This window comes from Dermacentor albipictus, chromosome 1 (genome assembly GCF_038994185.2).
Source record: "Dermacentor albipictus isolate Rhodes 1998 colony chromosome 1, USDA_Dalb.pri_finalv2, whole genome shotgun sequence".
NCBI classification, from domain to species: Eukaryota; Metazoa; Arthropoda; class Arachnida; order Ixodida; family Ixodidae; genus Dermacentor; species Dermacentor albipictus.
In genome coordinates this window covers 243,477,412-243,496,549 of record NC_091821.1, presented here as the reverse complement: position 1 = coordinate 243,496,549, position 19,138 = coordinate 243,477,412, and the positions used below count along the sequence as shown (strand labels likewise).

General features: G+C 40.3%; 1 protein-coding gene across 1 annotated transcript in view; it reads right to left on the bottom strand.

Moving 5' to 3' along the window:
• LOC135907952 (titin-like) overlaps positions 1-19,138 on the bottom strand; it is a 284,982-nt gene that overhangs the window by 52,656 nt on the left and 213,188 nt on the right. The window contains 5 exon segments of the mRNA XM_070522096.1: positions 2,176-2,349; positions 2,806-2,875; positions 5,772-5,788; positions 11,057-11,089; positions 11,157-18,098. Coding sequence (XP_070378197.1) covers positions 2,176-2,349; positions 2,806-2,875; positions 5,772-5,788; positions 11,057-11,089; positions 11,157-18,098 — 7,236 coding nt within the window.

Sequence of the window (19,138 nt, the reverse complement as noted above, 5' to 3'; positions counted from 1 at the left end):
CGCAAAAGACGAGGACTGAAGGAATGAAGACTGAATTTGAAAACTGCGTCTTAATCACCAAACACCAAAAACATCTTACACACAAAAATCATAGAGGCTGACAAGATACAGCAGCTGGGTGACCTTTGCATCAGCATGCCGTCTATTACCCTCAGCAAAAATGAAATCAAGTATCTAGCGGTGATGCAATAGGGGTTCATGTGTGACATAATGCAAAAGTTGTTTTTCATGCTTTTGCTCATGTATATAGTCTAGCGATTTCGAAAATAAAGATCGCGCCTGTGTTGTGTTCTTTCTTCAGTCCTCGTCTCTTGCGCTGTGCACACATATCGATACCACAGCTGGTATCGGTATCAATAATGATTATAGTGGTATCAATAGTGAGTATGGTATCAATAGTGACTTACTGAGTAGTGAAAAAGTTACATTATTTTACCATTTGTTGAATGATAGATCTGCACGCTGTTTAAGTGCTGCAATCAGCTTCCTACATAATAAAACCAAGCTGTAAAGCAGTAAGCCCATTCTGTGATAACACTATAATGCAATCTTGGCAAGGTATTCTAGTGTAAGGAGTATCCTTGTTTTGTAGTGTACAATAAATTGTACTGATGTTCTGAATTCTTTAAAGAACACTTGACAATTTCAGAGTACATTGTGCACAGTATTCGCGCTTCTTAAAATAAGGGAGATCTAACAAATGTTCCGCAGAAAAAGTTGCAGTGCACGGACTGCTGGAAGTTGCTCTCTTGACTAAATTGTGCAAAGCCTAGGCTTTAAGTAGCAAACAACTTTAGCACAGTTACTTTGCGCCCAGCATGGGAATGACTAAGAGGAGCTAATACAAAGTGTAGCATGTGTAGAGGGTGTTTTTTTGCTGTACCAAATTAAAAAAACTTACCTGTGACAGATAGCGCAATTCTAACTGTTTGTCTAAATTACTCAATGAAGTGGCCATTACTTCTACAAAAAATCAAAATGCTTAATTGAATAATTAACACTATTATGCTAATTAACTTTCCAATTAACTAAGTTACACCACATATATAAATCTATGAATTATAGCTGATGAGTATGCAAAGCATTTACATTTAAAATAAATTCTGAGGATTTCACCAGTTTCGAGATATGTGGTGTTAAACTTGCCGTAAAAATGTGCTGTTCCACTTAGTTTTTAAAGGTGCTGCTGCATGCATTGAATGAAAAAGGAACTGGAACGCCAATGCATTTTGTCAAACACTTTGAATATCAATATCTAGAAACTGGCGTAGTCCTGATAATTTTTCCCAAGTGGATATGCCTTGCATACCCACTAGCTATACAGTCCGTAGATTGAAATATGTGCCACAAAGTACATAACGAAAAGTTAATTAGTGTAATTATGCTAATTATTCAATTAAGCATTTTAATTTCTCACAAGTAATGACTGCCTCGTCAAGTCATTTATAGATCAAGGGTTAGAACTCTGCTATATGTCATAGGCAATTTTAAAAATTTTGGTACAGCATCAAAAAACCCTGTATTCTTCACCCAAACATACACTCGGCGTATTGTACCATTTTGCTTTTTTCTTTAGAATAGTAATTGAATTTCATGCCTCTCCTATTGGTCTTAATAAAAAAATTCCCACATTCTAAATATAGCATCTTTTCACCAACTAAATTGTTATTATGTGCTTTATTTGATAGCATACAACGATAAAAGTTGACTTTTTTATCAGATTGAGTTTTCAGCTTTAGTCGTTGTCCATGTTTCTCATGTCAAGCTTTCTTTTTAATTGTTCTTTTATGTTAAGGTCAACTACTTCCACAGAGAAAGTGAAATACACATTTGCTGCTAAAAGGACACGCACAGAAATATTGACGATGACATGGGTGGCTATTTCTACTTCTATGGGTGTGTGCGCGTGTGCATGTGTGCGTGCATGTGTGTGTGTGTTTTAGTGGCAAATATACCTTTCAGCAAATATCAACTAAGCCAACAAGCAGTTCCTCTGAAGCATATGAGAGACTTGGAGAGCCCTATGTCTGTAACTTATCACATTCCCAACACACCTATCCTAGTATTTACCTTGAGTGTTTCAGGCATTTCCAGCTAAAATTTTCTGTCCTTTTTTACATATGTATCATAAGAAAAAGTAAAACAAACATACAAGTAATAAGCAAAGATACTTACTCCCGAATACAGGAAGCTTGCCAATTTTTTCTTCCAAAACTTGGTCCAGAAGCTGATTGTAAGACGCAACATCTTGTAAGATGGACTTTGGAACTATTCCCTTCTCTCTGGTGATAGTCTTTCGCACAAGCCATCGTTCCTCAGTTTTTCGTTCCACCAATATAACATGCTCGCCTAGAGAAAAAGAAGTAACATATGGGATGGCTTTGTACTACTTGCTTTACCTTTACTACAAAGTGTTTAGACACAGGTGTGAAATATGTCACAATGAACAAATATTTCTGTCATTAATTCTAAACCGTGGTAGGTGTTTAATCAAAACATACCCTAGCATTCCTTTTCCCGAGCTGCTCAAATTTAACTTCTGGATCTACAAGCAATGACCAGAATGAAGAAAATTTAGTTGCATTTATTTTGTATTGATGGAAGTATATTACAAACATTATGTTATTATTCTTTTTTACTTATATTTACCACTTTAATATCTATTTGTTTCACTGATTTTGTTGTCGTTTATTGTATTGCTGTTTGACCCCCCTCCACCCCCCGGTCCTTGGACTGCAGTGTGTACTAAATAAAAAAAATTAGAAGGTTTCATACACTGATTAGGAATAATGAAAAAATTGTTACCTTCCTCAAGGTCCAAACCATCCTCCTCTTCTGTGATGTAAGTTGTGACGGCCACATACTCAATTATTTCCTGCAGAAAAATTCAGATTGAAGTTTAAGGTTGTGTACAAAGCAATTATACATCTTATTGTGGTTCTGTAGCTACATGATCTCAGATAGCACTATGTTCCCTGAATATACATGTACTGAATGCAATTACGCTTGAAGATCAGCTATATTCTGATTAGCCACAGAGTACCTTAAATTACTCAGACGTAAGTATAGTGAAAGTTGTGACTGAATAGAACTCCTGAAAAACAGCGGGAATAAATAAAAAATGAACAGCACTTTCTTATTCCCTTCAAAGCATCCAATGTCTTGCATTTTGAACTCACATATATAAAGTGCCACAAGTATAGTTCCCCACGTATCTCAATCGCCACAACTAAAATGGCTGAGCTCACACTCAAACCAAGGCAGAAATTGAGTGCTGCGTGCCCACAGTGGGGAAGGAGGTTGACGCACAACTGCGTGTATTCACGTCTTGTTTGTGCTCGAAGTGTGAAGTTGGCCATCTTGGTGATGTGGCGGGAGTTGTCTGTGGGGATTTTCTGCCTACGAGATTCTGTGCGAGTTCTATAGGCAGAAATGGCAGCTGCATGCTGTTAATGCATTTAAAAAATTCGTTGGTGCCTTTCACCATAACTAATTGCACAAAAAGCACATGGGCCAGCAAAAGAAGCAGGACACCGCACAGATGGAGCAGGGCTCCTGCTCAGTCTGTTGTCCAATGTGCTTTCTGGGGAAAGAAAGTACAATTTTCTACTCCCCTGCCCTTCACAGCGCATGATGGAGCAACCTTTTACAGTTTGTTTTTGACAGACTAATTATTTAAACTACTGAATATAGCATCAAGAATGTGTAATCAATTATTTAAGCTGAGTAGTTCTGCTTCAGTAGTGTTTAACCATTTTATTTTTGCTTTTAACCACTGAGCCATTACATTAGAACACGATGAAAATAGCATGCAGGTGGAAACTGCATGCTTTATATTAAGTGTGCTAGCAGATGTAGTATGCTTAAATTGTTAAAGCAAGACTTGAATGGTTAATCATATTCATTTGAACTTATGACTTGACTTTTTGGTCTTTGTGTTAACTGCACTAATTATTACAATGCAATTTTTTTCAAAATCACCGGCTAAATTAAAACTTGCCTGCTTGAAAGAAGCCCCCTCACGACATTAATGATGATATTAGTGGCATACGCTAGGTAGTGCTCATGGGAATCGGTAAACAAAATCTTGCACCTTATAAACTGCATTTTTGTTTCGTCCTTGACAAGTAAAGTCCCAAACCAAGCAAGGAAAGCTATGTCTTAATCATTTGTTATTGCAATTACTTCTGCCCTTTGTCTTATATGTGGGTTACAGTAGTGCATACAGTTTTTAATTAGACTAATTTGGGCACAGACAACACAATTATCATTGGCATGGAAGCTGTATTATTGTGAGGTTGTAAGAAAAACAAGCTTTTGCATTTTGATTGCTATTAGGAAAAGGCAACTTCTAAATTTGTTATTACGATGCCTTGCATAGTACCAGTACAACAAGTATTGAATAGCTTGATTTCAACTATAACTACTATTCACCGTAATTCAGAGGCATGGCTTGTATGAAGTTTTTGATGATGCTTCAAGCTGTACAGTATTACTTGAAGCATGTCCATACGTACAATAAAAAATTATTTTTAATTTCAGCTGAAATGGAAGCTGCGAGAAGATGCATTTCATTTTGAAGTGGTCACACAGGCTTTAAGATCTCCTTTCATATGAAAAATAAGAATAGCATTCATTCTAAATATTACCTGTTAACGACAGAGTAATAGTGCAATAACAAGCCATGGACAGAGAAAGCAAGACACACAAGTGAGACATACATGAGGAGCGTGCCTCGCCTTCTCTGTCCTTGTCTCGTTGCACGATTACTCTGTCATTATATACCAACAAGATCACAATTTCCCCTCAGCACCTTTTAGGTAGTTTGCTCAACTTTTTGCAGTGTTTTATTAACTATTTACTTGTTCATGTTGTGTGCTTGGTAAAGGTACCTTTACTATAAATAAAGAGGGGATATTATGATTCTATTCATGCAAAAGCTTGCACAGTGCACTATTGAAGAATGGAAGTGCTTAAAGGGACACTAAAGACAAAAAAGTCAAGCTAAAATGCTTGAAACTGCCTCAGGCGTATTGAGTACAGAGCTTTAAGCACTAACCCAATGACGTAGTGACTTATCATTATGATTCTGTCACTAGCGCTCAATCACCCATAATAAAAAATCGCTGCATTGCTTTATAAGACATAAGAAAATGCTGCTATGTCAACTTCGATTTAATTCTTAGAAAAATAACTTTTCAACATTAATTACCCTTTGCGACGATGCAGCCAGTTGAAAGGTTTAGTTTTCACTCGACTCTGCACTGCCTGTTCTTTTTCGCTTCAGTAGTTTTCTTATTGTGTAGTGCTGCGCTGGTTTTGCTGTCTCACGAACGTCACATAAACTGCAAGTAGCAGTGAACGAGGCCCATTGCAACTAGTGTCAAAGATCCTGTTTATATTTTGCCTTCACTTTTCCTTCCTCTTTTGCACTATCGGCTCTGTCTTGGTTCGGTTCCTGGCTGCACTTTTGTACTTTGCGCAAGAAACTTGTAGTGCTGGCTGTCGGCCACCATCTTACCAACGGCAGTAAAGGGTGGTGATGGCGTATGAAATGCCAGTACTCCCTGCTCGGGCGCAGGTGATTTGAAGTGCGCTAAAGGTATGCAGTCCCTTCTATGTTTATTCTTGGCACGAAACAAGTTCTGAGAGGTTTCCGGAATGGTACTTGAGCAATCCACATTATCTTAAATTTGCCTTTAGTGTCCCTTTAAGTCACAGAACTGCAGCCATGCTGTGAATTGAGGACTAGAAACTTGAAGCAAACTTACAACATCCTCTTCTTCATCTGTGGGAAAAGAAAGAAAGCATGCTTACACAGATGCATTGAATATACTGCACATTTTTATGTGACGCAAAGAGTCAATTTGCAGGATAATGATGACTTGATAAGCACAGCTGCTCCATTTACTTAGCTGCTCCATTTCCTTAACACTTCTCTTGCGATTCCTGTATCTGCATCATATATAAGGGGCATATTCCTTCAGCTCTAGAATTTTTTTAATTAATAGAGCTAAATTCTTTTTTTTTGTCATTTCTCTTAAGCATACAGCTGAAGGATCAAAGCATTGTTCTCCCAAGCACCAATAATTTTACAGAGGCATTTCCATTCAGTATATTTTATTGTCTGTTAAAGTTAATTGCAGATGCCTGTCAACTTGAGAGCATGATATTCTGCTGTTCATTTGTGTTATGAGTGCCGAAGAAGGATTGCCATAGTGCAATGGATCCGTAGTGACAAGTTGGGTGAAGAGAACCAGAAACTAAAGAATTGCACCACTGAAGTCTGGAAGCATGATACTGGTGACCCACATATGCATGCCCAGAACATGCCACTTTTCGCATGAACTTTTCAATATAGCTCTACAGAGCACTAAACTTTCAGACAGGCTTTCTATGCTACCTGATGCTAGTTTACACGTGCAAGTTTTTTTTCAGTTTTAAGAGGTTAGGAAAACTCATTTCAGATTAGGAAGGTTCTTTTAATTTTGCCTTGTGTTTATGCTTGCATTAATGTCAGTGGCAACAACTCGGGAATAAGCATGATTAAGTGACCGGTATGGCTTTTCAATGAAATCTGTTTTGCACTTCCTCAACTTTAGCATTATGTTGTAGCAGAAGTAAAACTAGGTTGCCTTTCTGGTCAAATCACTATTTTCCTCATAATAAAACATATTGAGTGGCATGAGCTTTCATAAGCACATTTGTGCATCATGGTACACAATCTGACATTCACTTGTAGCCATATTGCCTACCAACTAGTAAAGGAAACGGGACCAATAAAATCTGTCTGATAAATAAAAAGAAAAACGACAAAAAACATTCGTTTAAACAATATACTTGGAGAAAACAACTTCAATGTCAGCAGCTAGAAGTTGGTTTTATGTATGGCAATGCTTTTGTGAGCAGTCTTAAGTTATTTGAATATTTAGAACGAAGGAAGAAAAAATTAGTGCCATTCTGTGCTTGGTAAAGATGCAAAGTGAAGTATGAGCTCATTCTTATTCATTCTTATTCTTATTCATTAGTCATTCATTTGCACATGAGTTGATATAAACAACCTTGACACGTCCTAGGGGGAGAGGGGGAGAGCAGTTCAAGTGTCAATGAGCCAGGCATGTCCACAATAGTGCTACTATATTAGTAGCACTACTGTGTATGAGCTGTAGTACCAAACTGTACTCAACAAAAAAGCAAGTCTTTTCCTGTGTCACAAGAGAACAGGGCATCAATAAATTTAACCACTGCTCCATAAAAGGAACTCCAGAGGCTGATGTCTGGTTGAGAACGCATTGTGGCTTCACCACAAAAGCATAAAGGAACAGGACCTTTTGATTTTCCGCTAAAAACATGTGCTATGCATTCCCACACAACACACTTAATAGTTTGTGTGTATTTCTTAGTGTTAGCCATCATCTGATGTATACATTGGCACCTACCATACAAGAAAGAGCAGCACATATGGCTCTAACATCATGCAGTGCACTTTTCTACTTAAGTGGTACATTTTATAGCATATCCAGATTGGCACATTTTACAGTGTAGTGAGATCTCCGTGTTCTGCACTTGCAGGAAAAAGAATATAAGGGAGAGCTCTGTATGCGCTGCCTCCTGTCATGTTAATATATATTATGTAACATTATTTTTCTCAGGTGGTTTGGTGAGCCTCCTTACAATGCTGTATTTTCTATGTGCAGTAGTTCCTTGTCATAAACTGTATGATCGCCCCTTATGTATATTTGGTCACATATCATACCACACTATTAGAAGAGCATGAAACATTGCTAAATTTTCACAATACATTTTAAGTAATGGTTCCTAAAATTAACCATGAAGAGTTTAACTCGAACCTTATTATTACAAAGTTGAAGGGAGAGTTGAAATTATGTTGTTATATCTATTATGTCATTATATCTAAAGAGCAGAGAAGACAGCTTTGTGGCCCATCGGACTGCTGTGTGGTCACATGTGATTTGAACTTTTAATAAAACAATGACGAAAGAATCTTTGTGTGCAACATGCGACTTCTTAGCCCCTGACGCGAAAGCCTTTACGATAGCTCCTGTTCTAACGTAATGGCCTTTTGTTTCCGCTTTCCACTTGGCTCTATTATTTGTGGCGAAACTGGCGAAATAGCAACGTGATTAAGGATAACAGCTAGCACGCTGTGACATGAACGAAACTTGTCGTGAGGCACACAACACATGGTGTGTCGACTATGCAGCTGATCTGTCGCCCTCATGTGGCCCCAGGATTGCACGGGCCTCCCGGGATTGCACCACCGCCGATACAGTTTCAGAGGCCATGGCCACGCCTAGGTGCTGCTCCAGCATTTGTGGTGCGCCACAGGGAGAGACAAGTGGATGCACAGGTCTTTCGCGTGCAAGCAGTGTGGCTCACATACAGTGACTTTAAGCTCACCAGGCCAACGCCACCTCATAACCACGCTCAACCACTTCTCTCTCTCACTGCACCAGCCTGCCTCTTTCTTCACACTTCCCTCTCCCCACATACACTGAGCCGTGCTTCCATTAGGGCTGCAGAAATATGTCTCTTCCTCACCTCTACCACAACCCCGCGGAAAGTGATATGCTTGGCGTGCAAAGGTGGGGTAATTTTTTTTGGTTTCGAAGATGAATCTAGTTCCTTATATCCATTGACAGGATAGTTTTGCTTCGTTAAAACAAGGTTTGAAATACATGGATCTTTATGGGGCTTTCAAGAGTAAGTGCATTTACTTCATTATATCAATTATTTCTTTATTTCGTTATATTCATTATAACGAGGCCCAAGTGATATCTTTTTAGGCAAGCTTAAGAAGTAATTTTCTGATTCTGTAGTGTTTCACTTTGGGAACTCTCTTTGTGCTTCACCTGTATCTCTCCATTCATTTATATGCAGCTATACTGAATAAACACCAAGTATATTTTAAGGAAGTACTGAAAGAAAATTTTTGTCTCCTTTCTTTCTTTAGCTGATTGCTGTTTATTCAGTGATTATAAAAATAACTATTTATGTCACCTTTTAATGTGACGTACCAGTTCAAAAGACAAGCTAAGTGTAGCATGGCTTTGCACATGAAGCGAGAAGCTGGTTGTGTCACAGAAACCAGAGGTGATGGTCACTTGGTATCACGCATCCCTGACAGAGAAGCAACAGCAGGGGACCAGGCTTTGGGTTTAAGTAGGTCATTTCGAATTTTGAGAACCACAGAATAAAGGCTTCAATTGATTTTTTTTTGCCACAAAGAAGTGCAGCCATGCACTATCCAGTTCAGTATGAGCTGGAGCGCGTGAGCCAGGGCCAGAGCAATCTCCTGGCTTAGCTTTATTCCAGTTTTGCTGGTGGCACTAACGTGAAATGCTTAAAAAAGTGGAGGGTTTCACCTTTCCAGAAGTGCGCATACTCCCGTACTTTCCATCGTCTGCTTTCTTTGCGAAGCTAAAATACACTGGCCCGTCGACTATCATAAAAAATAATGGGGCGTCGTGGGAAGGGGGAGGGGGGATCGCATTCTTACGAAGCTCGAAGGCGTCGCAAGTTAGCGCCATCAGCTTGACCGGCACAGCGCTTCGGCCATGAATCACACATGGCAGCTCATACTGACCACAACAGTACATGCTGTGAAAATGAAAGTGGGAAAAAAGCTGCATTGAGGCCTAGAGGAATGAAAGAGCCAAGTTGGCAGCATGTGGCCAGTCTTTAACAGCATAATTATCGTATGGCCTTCAACCACTGCATTGGGCTAACTAGCATGTGTGTGAGTTCTTTGTTATACCACGTGACAACCACCTTCAGGTTCTGTGATGTATCCAGCCTCCCATTTCATGTATTTAAGTAACGTTACACTTAGCACACATAAATATTCTCACGTTAAAATATGACGTAATTAATATTTTTTCCTGCTCTCATAGAATTGAGGCTTCATACTGTAATTATGGAGTTGATAGCTACGTAAGAAAAAGTAAAACATGCGAGACACAAGGCATAAAAACTGCAGTGATGCTCTGCTTCTGCCTTGGTGTTGGCGTAAAATTGCATGTAGAATACAATTCTTCAGCTTCCACTTGATCTTTCACAGTGCTCTTTAACAAGTTCACATGCCAGTAATCATGGAGGTTTTTACTCGGAAGAATCACAACTTGATGATTGAATGCATTGTTCTGACGAGGGCACAGAAACACGCTTGGAGGCTTACTTCTGACGCATGAAGCTAAAGTAACATAAACCATGCCACAGCTGAACAGAGAGGCAGCATAGTGGCTACTAACTGCCATAGCTGTTCTAAGTATCCCTCCTCATGTTTCTTTACAGTAACGTTCAGACATAAATTCCTTCCACCCTGAGCTAACGCTGTTGCACGTAAAAGCTGAATTCCTAACAGGGTGTGCATCTGTCGAGTGAAACCATACAACACTATGTTGATTATTGGAAATGCGAGTACCAGACTACTGTGCCCAAGGTATCAACAAATTCAACTTTTTGTCAATAAATATTCCAAACCCAATAAATATTTCACACTTATAGTGCGTGGGTTCTCAGGAACCTGTCCACAATACTGAAATTATTTTTGCAATCCTGAGTACAAGCTAGACTTATACTGTGCATTGGGCCACATCTGTGGAGAGAAATAATTTTTTTTTCAAGCCTGGGTACAAGCTAAACATACTGTGCATTGATTTTGTAGAGAAAGTCCACTTCTAAACTTATGTTTTTCAGCCTGCATTCACATCAGGAGATAATTACCTGCCGATCCTAATCATTATAATGCAAATGAGAATAGAACCATAGTCTACTTAGACCAAAGAATTTGGTCTAAGTAGACTAGTATGTGACATTAGGGGTGTCACAAGCATTTAACATGCGACCTCCACATTGTAATTAGGAATGATGTGGATAAGTTGAAACAGCATTCAAAATAACAAATTCTACGTCAATGTGTGATTGCGATGCGTTGAATACAGTACATTACTCATAATAACCTTCCCCTATATCCTTGTAAATGGCTTGGTTCACGATGTATATCACAGGTGCAAAAGTAATAGTGCATCCTTACCTTGAGGCTGCTGAAGGACAATCTTGAATTCATCTGCAAAGCCAGAAATATCTGAACGTGAGCATCTACAGGCACTTTTAGCACTTAATTGCAGGCTTACCTGAAGCTTCTGTTACTGTGCATTCCTGTTCTTTGGAAGCAAGATCAAGGTGAAGTGTATCCTCTTGTGGAGCTTGATCTTCACCTTCTGCCTTTAAAGAGAAATCAGTATCAATTGCGCTAAATTTACGAGGCACCTTCAGCTCAAACATTTCTTGAACTTCATCATATTGTCTTGGGGCGGGGGCTTCTTCTTGAAGAGGTAGTGTAAACTTTTCACTAACATCTTCAAGAGCTTGAGGTTTTGAGACCCTTTTTCTTAAAGTGACTGTTGGAATTTCTTCAGGTAATTCATCATGAATTTCTGGCTTTCTTGGCTTCTTAATAGTTAGTTTGGCCTCCTCTTCTACAACATCCGTTTTCTTAACTGGTTTACGTTTTTCTTCGATCGTCAGTTCTTCAGGAGCTTCTTCAGGCTTTGGAGCTTCCTTTGGCTTTTCTTCTAAAGTTATAGTGACATCCTCACTGATTTCTTCTGGATGTTCTTCCAGCTGTTCTTCAGGCTTCTTCAGTGTCACAGTCTCTTCAGGTGCCTCCTCAGCGAATTTTGGTTTCTTGGGTTTCTTTTTGATGGTAAGCTTGGCCTCCTCTTCTACAAATTCCCTTTTCTCAACTGGTTTAGGTTTCTCTTCGATGGTCAGTTCTTCAGGAGCTTCTTCAGGCATTGGAGTTTCCTTTGGTTTTTCTTCTAATGTCACAGTGACATCCTCACTAACTTCCTCAGGACGTTCTTCCGGTTGTTCCTCAGGTTTCTTAAGCGTCACAGTTTCTTCAGGTGCCTCCTCAGCGAATTTTGGTTTCTTGGGTTTCTTTTTGATGGTAAGCTTGGCCTCCTCTTCTACGACTACCCTTTTCTCTACTGGTTTAGGTTTCTCTTCGATGGTCAGTTCTTCAGGAGCTTCTTCAGGCATTGGAGTTTCCTTTGGTTTTTCTTCTAATGTCACAGTGACATCCTCACTAACTTCCTCAGGACGTTCTTCCGGTTGTTCCTCAGGTTTCTTAAGCGTCACAGTTTCTTCAGGTGCCTCCTCAGCGAATTTTGGTTTCTTGGGTTTCTTTTTGATGGTAAGCTTGGCCTCCTCTTCTACGACTACCCTTTTCTCTACTGGTTTAGGTTTCTCTTCGATCGTCAGTTCTTCAGGAGCTTCTTCAGACATTGTAGTTTCCTTTGGTTTTTCTTCTAATGTCACAGTGACATCCTCAGTAACTTCCTGAGGACGTTCTTCTGGTTGTTCTTCAGGCTTCTTAAGTGTCACAGTCTCCTCAGGTGCCTCATCAATGATTTTCGGCTTCTTTGGTTTCTTTTTGATGGTAAGCTTGGCCTCCTCTTCTACGACTTCCTTTTTCTCAACCAGTTTAGGTTTCTCTTCAATCGTCAGTTCTTCAGGAGCTTCTTCAGGCTTAGGACTTTCCTTTGGTTTTTCTTCTAATGTCATAGTGACATCCTCAGTAACTTCCTCAGGACGTTCTTCCGGTTGTTCCTCAGGCTTCTTAAGCGTCACAGTCTCCTCAGGTGCCTCTTCAATAATTTTCGGCTTCTTTGGTTTCTTTTTGATAGTAAGCTTGGCCTCCTCTTCTACAACTTCTTTTTTCTCAACTGGTTTAGGTTTCTCTTCAATCGTCAGTTCTTCAGGAGCTTCTTCAGACATTGTAGTTTCCTTTGGTTTTTCTTCTAATGTCACAGTGACATCCTCAGTAACTTCCTGAGGACGTTCTTCTGGTTGTTCTTCAGGCTTCTTAAGTGTCACAGTCTCCTCAGGTGCCTCATCAATGACTTTTGGTTTCTTTGGTTTCTTTTTGATGGTGAGCTTGGCTTCCTCTTCTACAACTTCTTTTTTCTCAACCGGTTTAGGTTTCTCTTCAATCGTCAGTTCTTCAGGAGCTTCTTCAGGCTTAGGACTTTCCTTTGGTTTTTCTTCTAATGTCATAGTGACATCCTCAGTAACTTCCTCAGGACGTTCTTCCGCTTGTTCCTCAGGCTTCTTAAGTGTCACAGTCTCCTCAGGTGCCTCTTCAATGATTTTCGGCTTCTTTGGTTTCTTTTTGATGGTAAGCTTCGCCTCCTCTTCTACTTCTTTTTTCTTAACTGGTTTAGGTTTCTCTTCAATCGTCAGTTCTTCCGGAGCTTCTTCAGGCTTAAAAGTTTCCTTTGGCTTTTCTTCTAAAGTTATAGTGACATCCTCACTGATTTCTTCACGACGTTCCTCTGGTTGTTCGTCAGGCTTCTTCACTGTAACAGTCTCCTCAGGTGCCTCTTCAATGACTTTTGATTTCTTTCGTTTCTTTTTGATGGTGAGCTTGGCTTCCTCTTCTACAACTTCTTTTTTCTCAACCGGTTTAGGTTTCTCTTCAATCGTCAGTTCTTCCGGAGCTTCTTCAGGCTTAGGAGTTTCCTTTGGCTTTTCTTCTAAAGTTATAGTGACATCCTCACTGATTTCTTCACGACGTTCCTCCGGTTGTTCTTCGGGCTTCTTCACTGTAACAGTCTCCTCAGGTGCCTCTTCAATGACTTTTGGTTTCTTTGGTTTCTTTTTGATGGTGAGCTTGGCTTCCTCTTCTACAACTTCCTTTTTCTCAACTGGTTTAGGTTTCTCTTCGACCGTCAGTTCTTCAGGAGCTTCTTCAGGCTTAGGAGTTTCCTTTGGTTTTTCTTCTAATATCATAGTGACATCCTCAGTAACTTCCTCAGGACGTTCTTCCGGTCGTTCCTCAGGCTTTTTAAGTGTCACAGTCTCCTCAGGTGCCTCTTCAATGATTTTCGGCTTCTTTGGTTTCTTTTTGATGCTTAGCTTCGCCTCCTCTTCTACAACTTCCTTTATCTCAACTGGTTTAGGTTTCTCTTCGACCGTCAGCTCTTCAGGAGCTTCTTCAGGCTTAGGAGTTTCCTTTGGTTTTTCTTCTAATATCATAGTGACATCCTCAGTAACTTCCTCAGGACGTTCTTCCGGTTGTTCCTCAGGCTTCTTCACTGTAACAGTCTCCTCAGGTGCCTCTTCAATGACTTTCGGTTTCTTTGGTTTCTTTTTGATGGTGAGCTTGGCTTCCTCTTCTACAACTTCCTTTTTCTCAACTGGTTTAGGTTTCTCTTCAACCGTCAGCTCTTCAGGAGCTTGTTCAGGCTGAGGAGTTTCCTTTGGCTTTTCTTCTAATGTTATAGTGACATCCTCACTGATTTCTTCAGGACGTTCCTCCGGTTGTTCTTCGGGCTTCTTCACTGTAACAGTCTCCTCAGGTGCCTCTTCAATGACTTTTGGTCTCTTGGGCTTCTTTTTGATGGTAAGCTTGGCCTCCTCTTCTGTAAATTCCCTTTTCTCAACTGGTTTAGGTTTCTCGTCTATCGTCAGTTCTTCTGGAGCTTCTTCAGGCCTTGCAGTTTCCTTTGGCTTTTCTTCCAATGTAACAGTAACATCCTCGGTGATTTCCTCTAGACGTTCTTCCAGCTGTTCTTCAGGCTTCTTCAGTGTCACTGTCTCTTCAGGTGCCTCTTTAATGACTTTTGGTTTCTTGGGTTTCTTTTTGATGGTAAGCTTGGCCTCCTCTTCTGCAATATCCTTTTTCTCAACTGGTTTAGGTTTCTCTTCGATCTTTAGTTCTTCAGGAGCTTCTTCAAGCTTAGAAATTTCCTTTGGTTTTTCTTCTAATGTCACAGTGACATCCTCAGTGATTTCCTCCGGATGTTCTTCTGGTTGTTCTTCGGGTTTCTTCACTGTAACGGTCTCCTCAGGTGCCTCCTCAGTGAATTTTGGTTTCTTGGGCTTCTTTTTGATGGTGAGCTTGGCCTCCTCTTCTACAATCTCCTTTTTCTCCACTGGTTCAGGTTTCTCTTCGATTATAAGTTCTTCAGGAGCTTCCTCAGGCTTTGGAGTTTCTTTTGGTTTTTCTTCTAATGTCACAGTGATATCCTCAGAGATTTCTTCAGGACGTTCTGTTTTTTCCACAGGCTTTTTCACTGTCATTGTCTCTTCAGGTGCCTCTTCAATGACTTTTGGTTTCTTAGATTTTTTCTTGATGGTGAGCTTGGCCTCCTCTTCTACAACATCCTTTTTCTCAACTGGTTCTGGTTTCTCTTCGATCGTAATTTCTTCAGGAGCTTCTTCAGGCTGAGGAGCTCCCTCTGGTGCTTTTTCTAATTTCACAGTGACATCCTCTGTGATTTCCTCAGGAACTTCATGTTTTTCTTCCACCTTCTTTAATGTTACTTTCTCTTCAGCTGTCTCTTCTGTCACTTTTACTTTCTTAGGCTTCTTAATAGTAAGTTTAGCCTCCTCTTCGGCGACTTCTCTCTTGTCTTCTGGTTTGGCCTCTTCCATGCTAACTTCTTCTGGTACCTCCTCTGGCTTCGGAGTCTCTTCAGGCTTTTCTTCCAAGGAGGATGTGAAATCTTCCCCAATTTCTTGAGGAAGCTCCTCGGGTTTTTCTTCTGGCTTCTTCAGAACAACAGTTTCCTCGGGTGCTTCCTCAGTAACCTCAGGCTTTTTGCGTTTCTTGATCTTAAGTTCTGCTTCTTCAGGAGCTTTCTCTTCTGGTTTTCCCTCTTCCACTTTGACATCTTCTGGCGCCTCCTCGAGCTTTGATGGCTCTTCCGGCTTTTCCAGCAAGGGCACCGTGACATCTTCCGTAACTTCCTTCGGAATCTCTACTGGGTTTTCTTCTGGCTTCTTCAGAATGACAGTTTCTTCAGGTGCTTCCTCGGTAATCTCAGGCTTTTTGGGTTTCTTCTTAATTTTAATCTTGGCTTCTTCAGGAGCTTTCTCTTCTGGTTTTGCCTCTTCCACTTTGACTTCTTCTGGTGCCTCCTCAGGCTGTGGAGCCTCTTCCGGCTTTTCCAGCAAGGAGACTGTGACATCTTCTGTAACTTCTTTCGGAATCTCCTCTGGTTTTTCTTCTGGCTTCTTCAGTACGACAGTTTCCTCAGGTGCTTCCTCGGTAATTTTGGGCTTTTTGGGTTTCTTCTTAATTTTAATCTTGGCTTCTTCAGGAGCTTTCTCTTCTGGTTTTGCCTCTTCCACTGTGGCTTCTTGTGGTGCCTCCTCAGGCTTTGGAGCCTCTTCCGGCTTTTCCAGCAAGGAGACTGTGACATCTTCTGTAACTTCCTTCTGAATTTCCTCTGGTTTTTCTTCTGGCTTCTTCAGAATGACAGTTTCCTCAGGTGCTTCTTCGGTAATTTTCGGCTTTTTGGTTTTCTTCTTAATTTTAGTCTTGGCTTCTTCAGGAGCTTTCTCTTCTGCTTTTTCCTCTTCCACTTTGACTTCTTCTGGTGCCTCCTCAGGCTGTGGAGCCTCTTCCGGCTTTTCCAGCAAGGAGACTGTGACATCTTCTGTAACTTCTTTCGGAATCTCCTCTGGTTTTTCTTCTGGCTTCTTCAGTACGACAGTTTCCTGAAGTGCGTCCTCGGTAATTTTGGGCTTTTTGGGTTTCTTCTTAATTTTAATCTTGGCTTCTTCGGGAGCTTTCTCTTCTGGTTTTGCCTCTTCCACTGTGACTTCTTGTGGTGCCTCCTCAGGCTTTGGAGCCTCTTCCGGCTTTTCCAGTAAGGAGACTGTGACATCTTCTGTAACTTCCTTCGGAATCTCCTCTGGTTTTTCCTCTGGCTTCTTCAGAACGTCAGTTTCCTCAGGTGCTTCCTCAGTAATCTCAGGCTTTTTGCGTTTCTTGATCTTAAGTTCTGGTTCTTCAGGAGCTTTTTCTTCTGGTTTTCCCTCTTCCACTTTGACTTCTGGTGCCTCCTCAGCCTTCCCAACCTCTTCTGGCTTTTCCAGCAAGAAGACTGTGACATCTTCCGTAACTTCCTCAGGAATCTCCTCTGGTTTTTCCTCTGCTTTCTTGAGAACGACAATTTCCTCAGGTGCTTCTTCAGTAAGCTTGGGCTTTTTGAGTTTCTTCTTGATCTTAAGTTCTGTTTCTTCAGGTGCTTTCTCTTCTGGTTTGGCCTCTTCCACCTTAACTTCTTCTGGTACTTCTTCAGGCTTTGGAACCTCTTCTGGCTTTTCTGCCAAGGAGACTGTGACATCTATGGCATCCTTAGAAACTTCCTCTGGTTTTTCTTCTGGTTTCTTTAGGATGACAGTTTCCTCTGGTGCTTCCTCAGTAACCTTCGGCGTCTTGCGTTTTTTCTTTACTTTAAGTTCTGCTTCCTCAGGGGTCTTTTCCACTTTAACTTCTTCTGGTGCCTCCTCAGGCTTTGGAACCTCTTCTGGCTTTTCCAGCAAGGAGACTGTGACATCTTCTGTAACTTCCTTCGGAATCTCCTCTGGTTTTTCTTCTGGCTTCTTCAGAATGACAGTTTCCTCCGGTGCTTCTTCGGTAATTTTGAACTTTTTGGTTTTCTTCTTAATTTTAATCTTGGCTTCTTCAGGAGCTTTCTCTTCTGGTTTTGCCTCTTCCACTGGGACTTCTTGTGGTGCCTCCTCAGGCTTTGGAGCCTCTTCCGTCTTTTCTAGCAAGGAGACTGTGACATCTTCTGTAACTTCCTTCGGAGTCTCCTCTGGTTTTTCTTCTGGCTTCTTCAGAATGACAGTTTTCTCAGGTGCTTCTTCGGCAATTTTGGGCTTTTTGGTTTTCTTCTTAATTTTAATCTTGGCTTCTTCAGGAGCCTTCTCTTCTGGTTTTGCCTCTTCCACTGTGACTTCTTCTGGTGCCTCCTCAGGCTTTGGAGCCTCTTCCGGCTTTTCCAGCAAGGAGACTGTGACATCTTCTGTAACTTCCTTCGAAGTCTCCTCTGGTTTTTCTTCTGGCTTCTTCAGAATGACAGTTTCCTCAGGTGCTTCTTCGGTAATTTTTGGCTTTTTGGGTTTCTTCTTAATTTTAATCTTGGCTTCTTCAGGAGCTTTCTCTTCTGCCTTTGCCTCTTCCACTTTGACTTCTTCTGGTGCCTCCTCAGGCTTTGGTGTCTCTTCTGGCTTTTCTGCTGTGATATCTCGGGGAGCTTCATCTTCTGGCTTTTCTGTAAAAGGTCAATGAGGCAACAAGGTTTGTGTGTGTTAATGGATGTTTATCAGGTTGCTTTTTCAGTGGTATAAAATACTGACAGAGATAAATTTTATAAAACATACATTTTACAGGAAATTTCATTTAATATCTTCGTTAAGGTGAACTTTCTGATTATCTGTTTAGATTATAAATTTTTGTTTAACGTTCCAGAAATTCATTGCTATGTTAAACCAAACTTGGCTTATAGGACTGTATTGCCACACTCCTCTCGTGTTTGTCTTAAAGGAAGTCTACTGTATTCTAGCATGCTTATATTTCAAGCTTACACTACTATCTAACTCATGCTGTACTGAATATAAAGCATAATGCATACGCATGCATGTTGGCACTGCTGCATTTGCAGCCAGGTCATGCAGTTAGTAACATTCATGCCTCAGTGCATTAAAGACTTACCATTATCTGGTGAAAAATGATGAATTCGAAAGCTGCGTCGCTGTGTTATTTTGCTGTGACGTTGTAGTGCATTATTTACACTCAGCATAATGTTTATGCTGCACAGTTTAGTTAGAAGAGATTAAGACAATGTATCCAAATTGTTATTGCACATTGCTTATATACCCACGAGGCATGTTGTGGTGTGCGAATCATTACCAAACAAGCTTTACTGTAGCTACATGTGAGTTGCAACAAGGCAGTTTACATTGTTTCATTTAAAACCATTAGACAAAAGTATATATATATATATATATATATATATATATATATATATATATATATATAGCCTTTTTAATGATGTACAAACTTGACCTTAATTAGGAAGTTGAATTGGTACGCTATTCTTTGTTCTTTACTTACTATGGGGAGCTCAATTGTGCACAATGGCTTGCAAAATTATATTTTATTTTAATAGCAAGAACCTTTTTACATTGTTCAAAGCTCAATGAAAGACAATAAATATATTGTTGCATGATTATTTTAGATTGTTCAGCAAAGTTGTAGCTTGACAGTTTGCTATAAATATTTTTCTTTCTTTTTTGCAAATTACAAATTCGT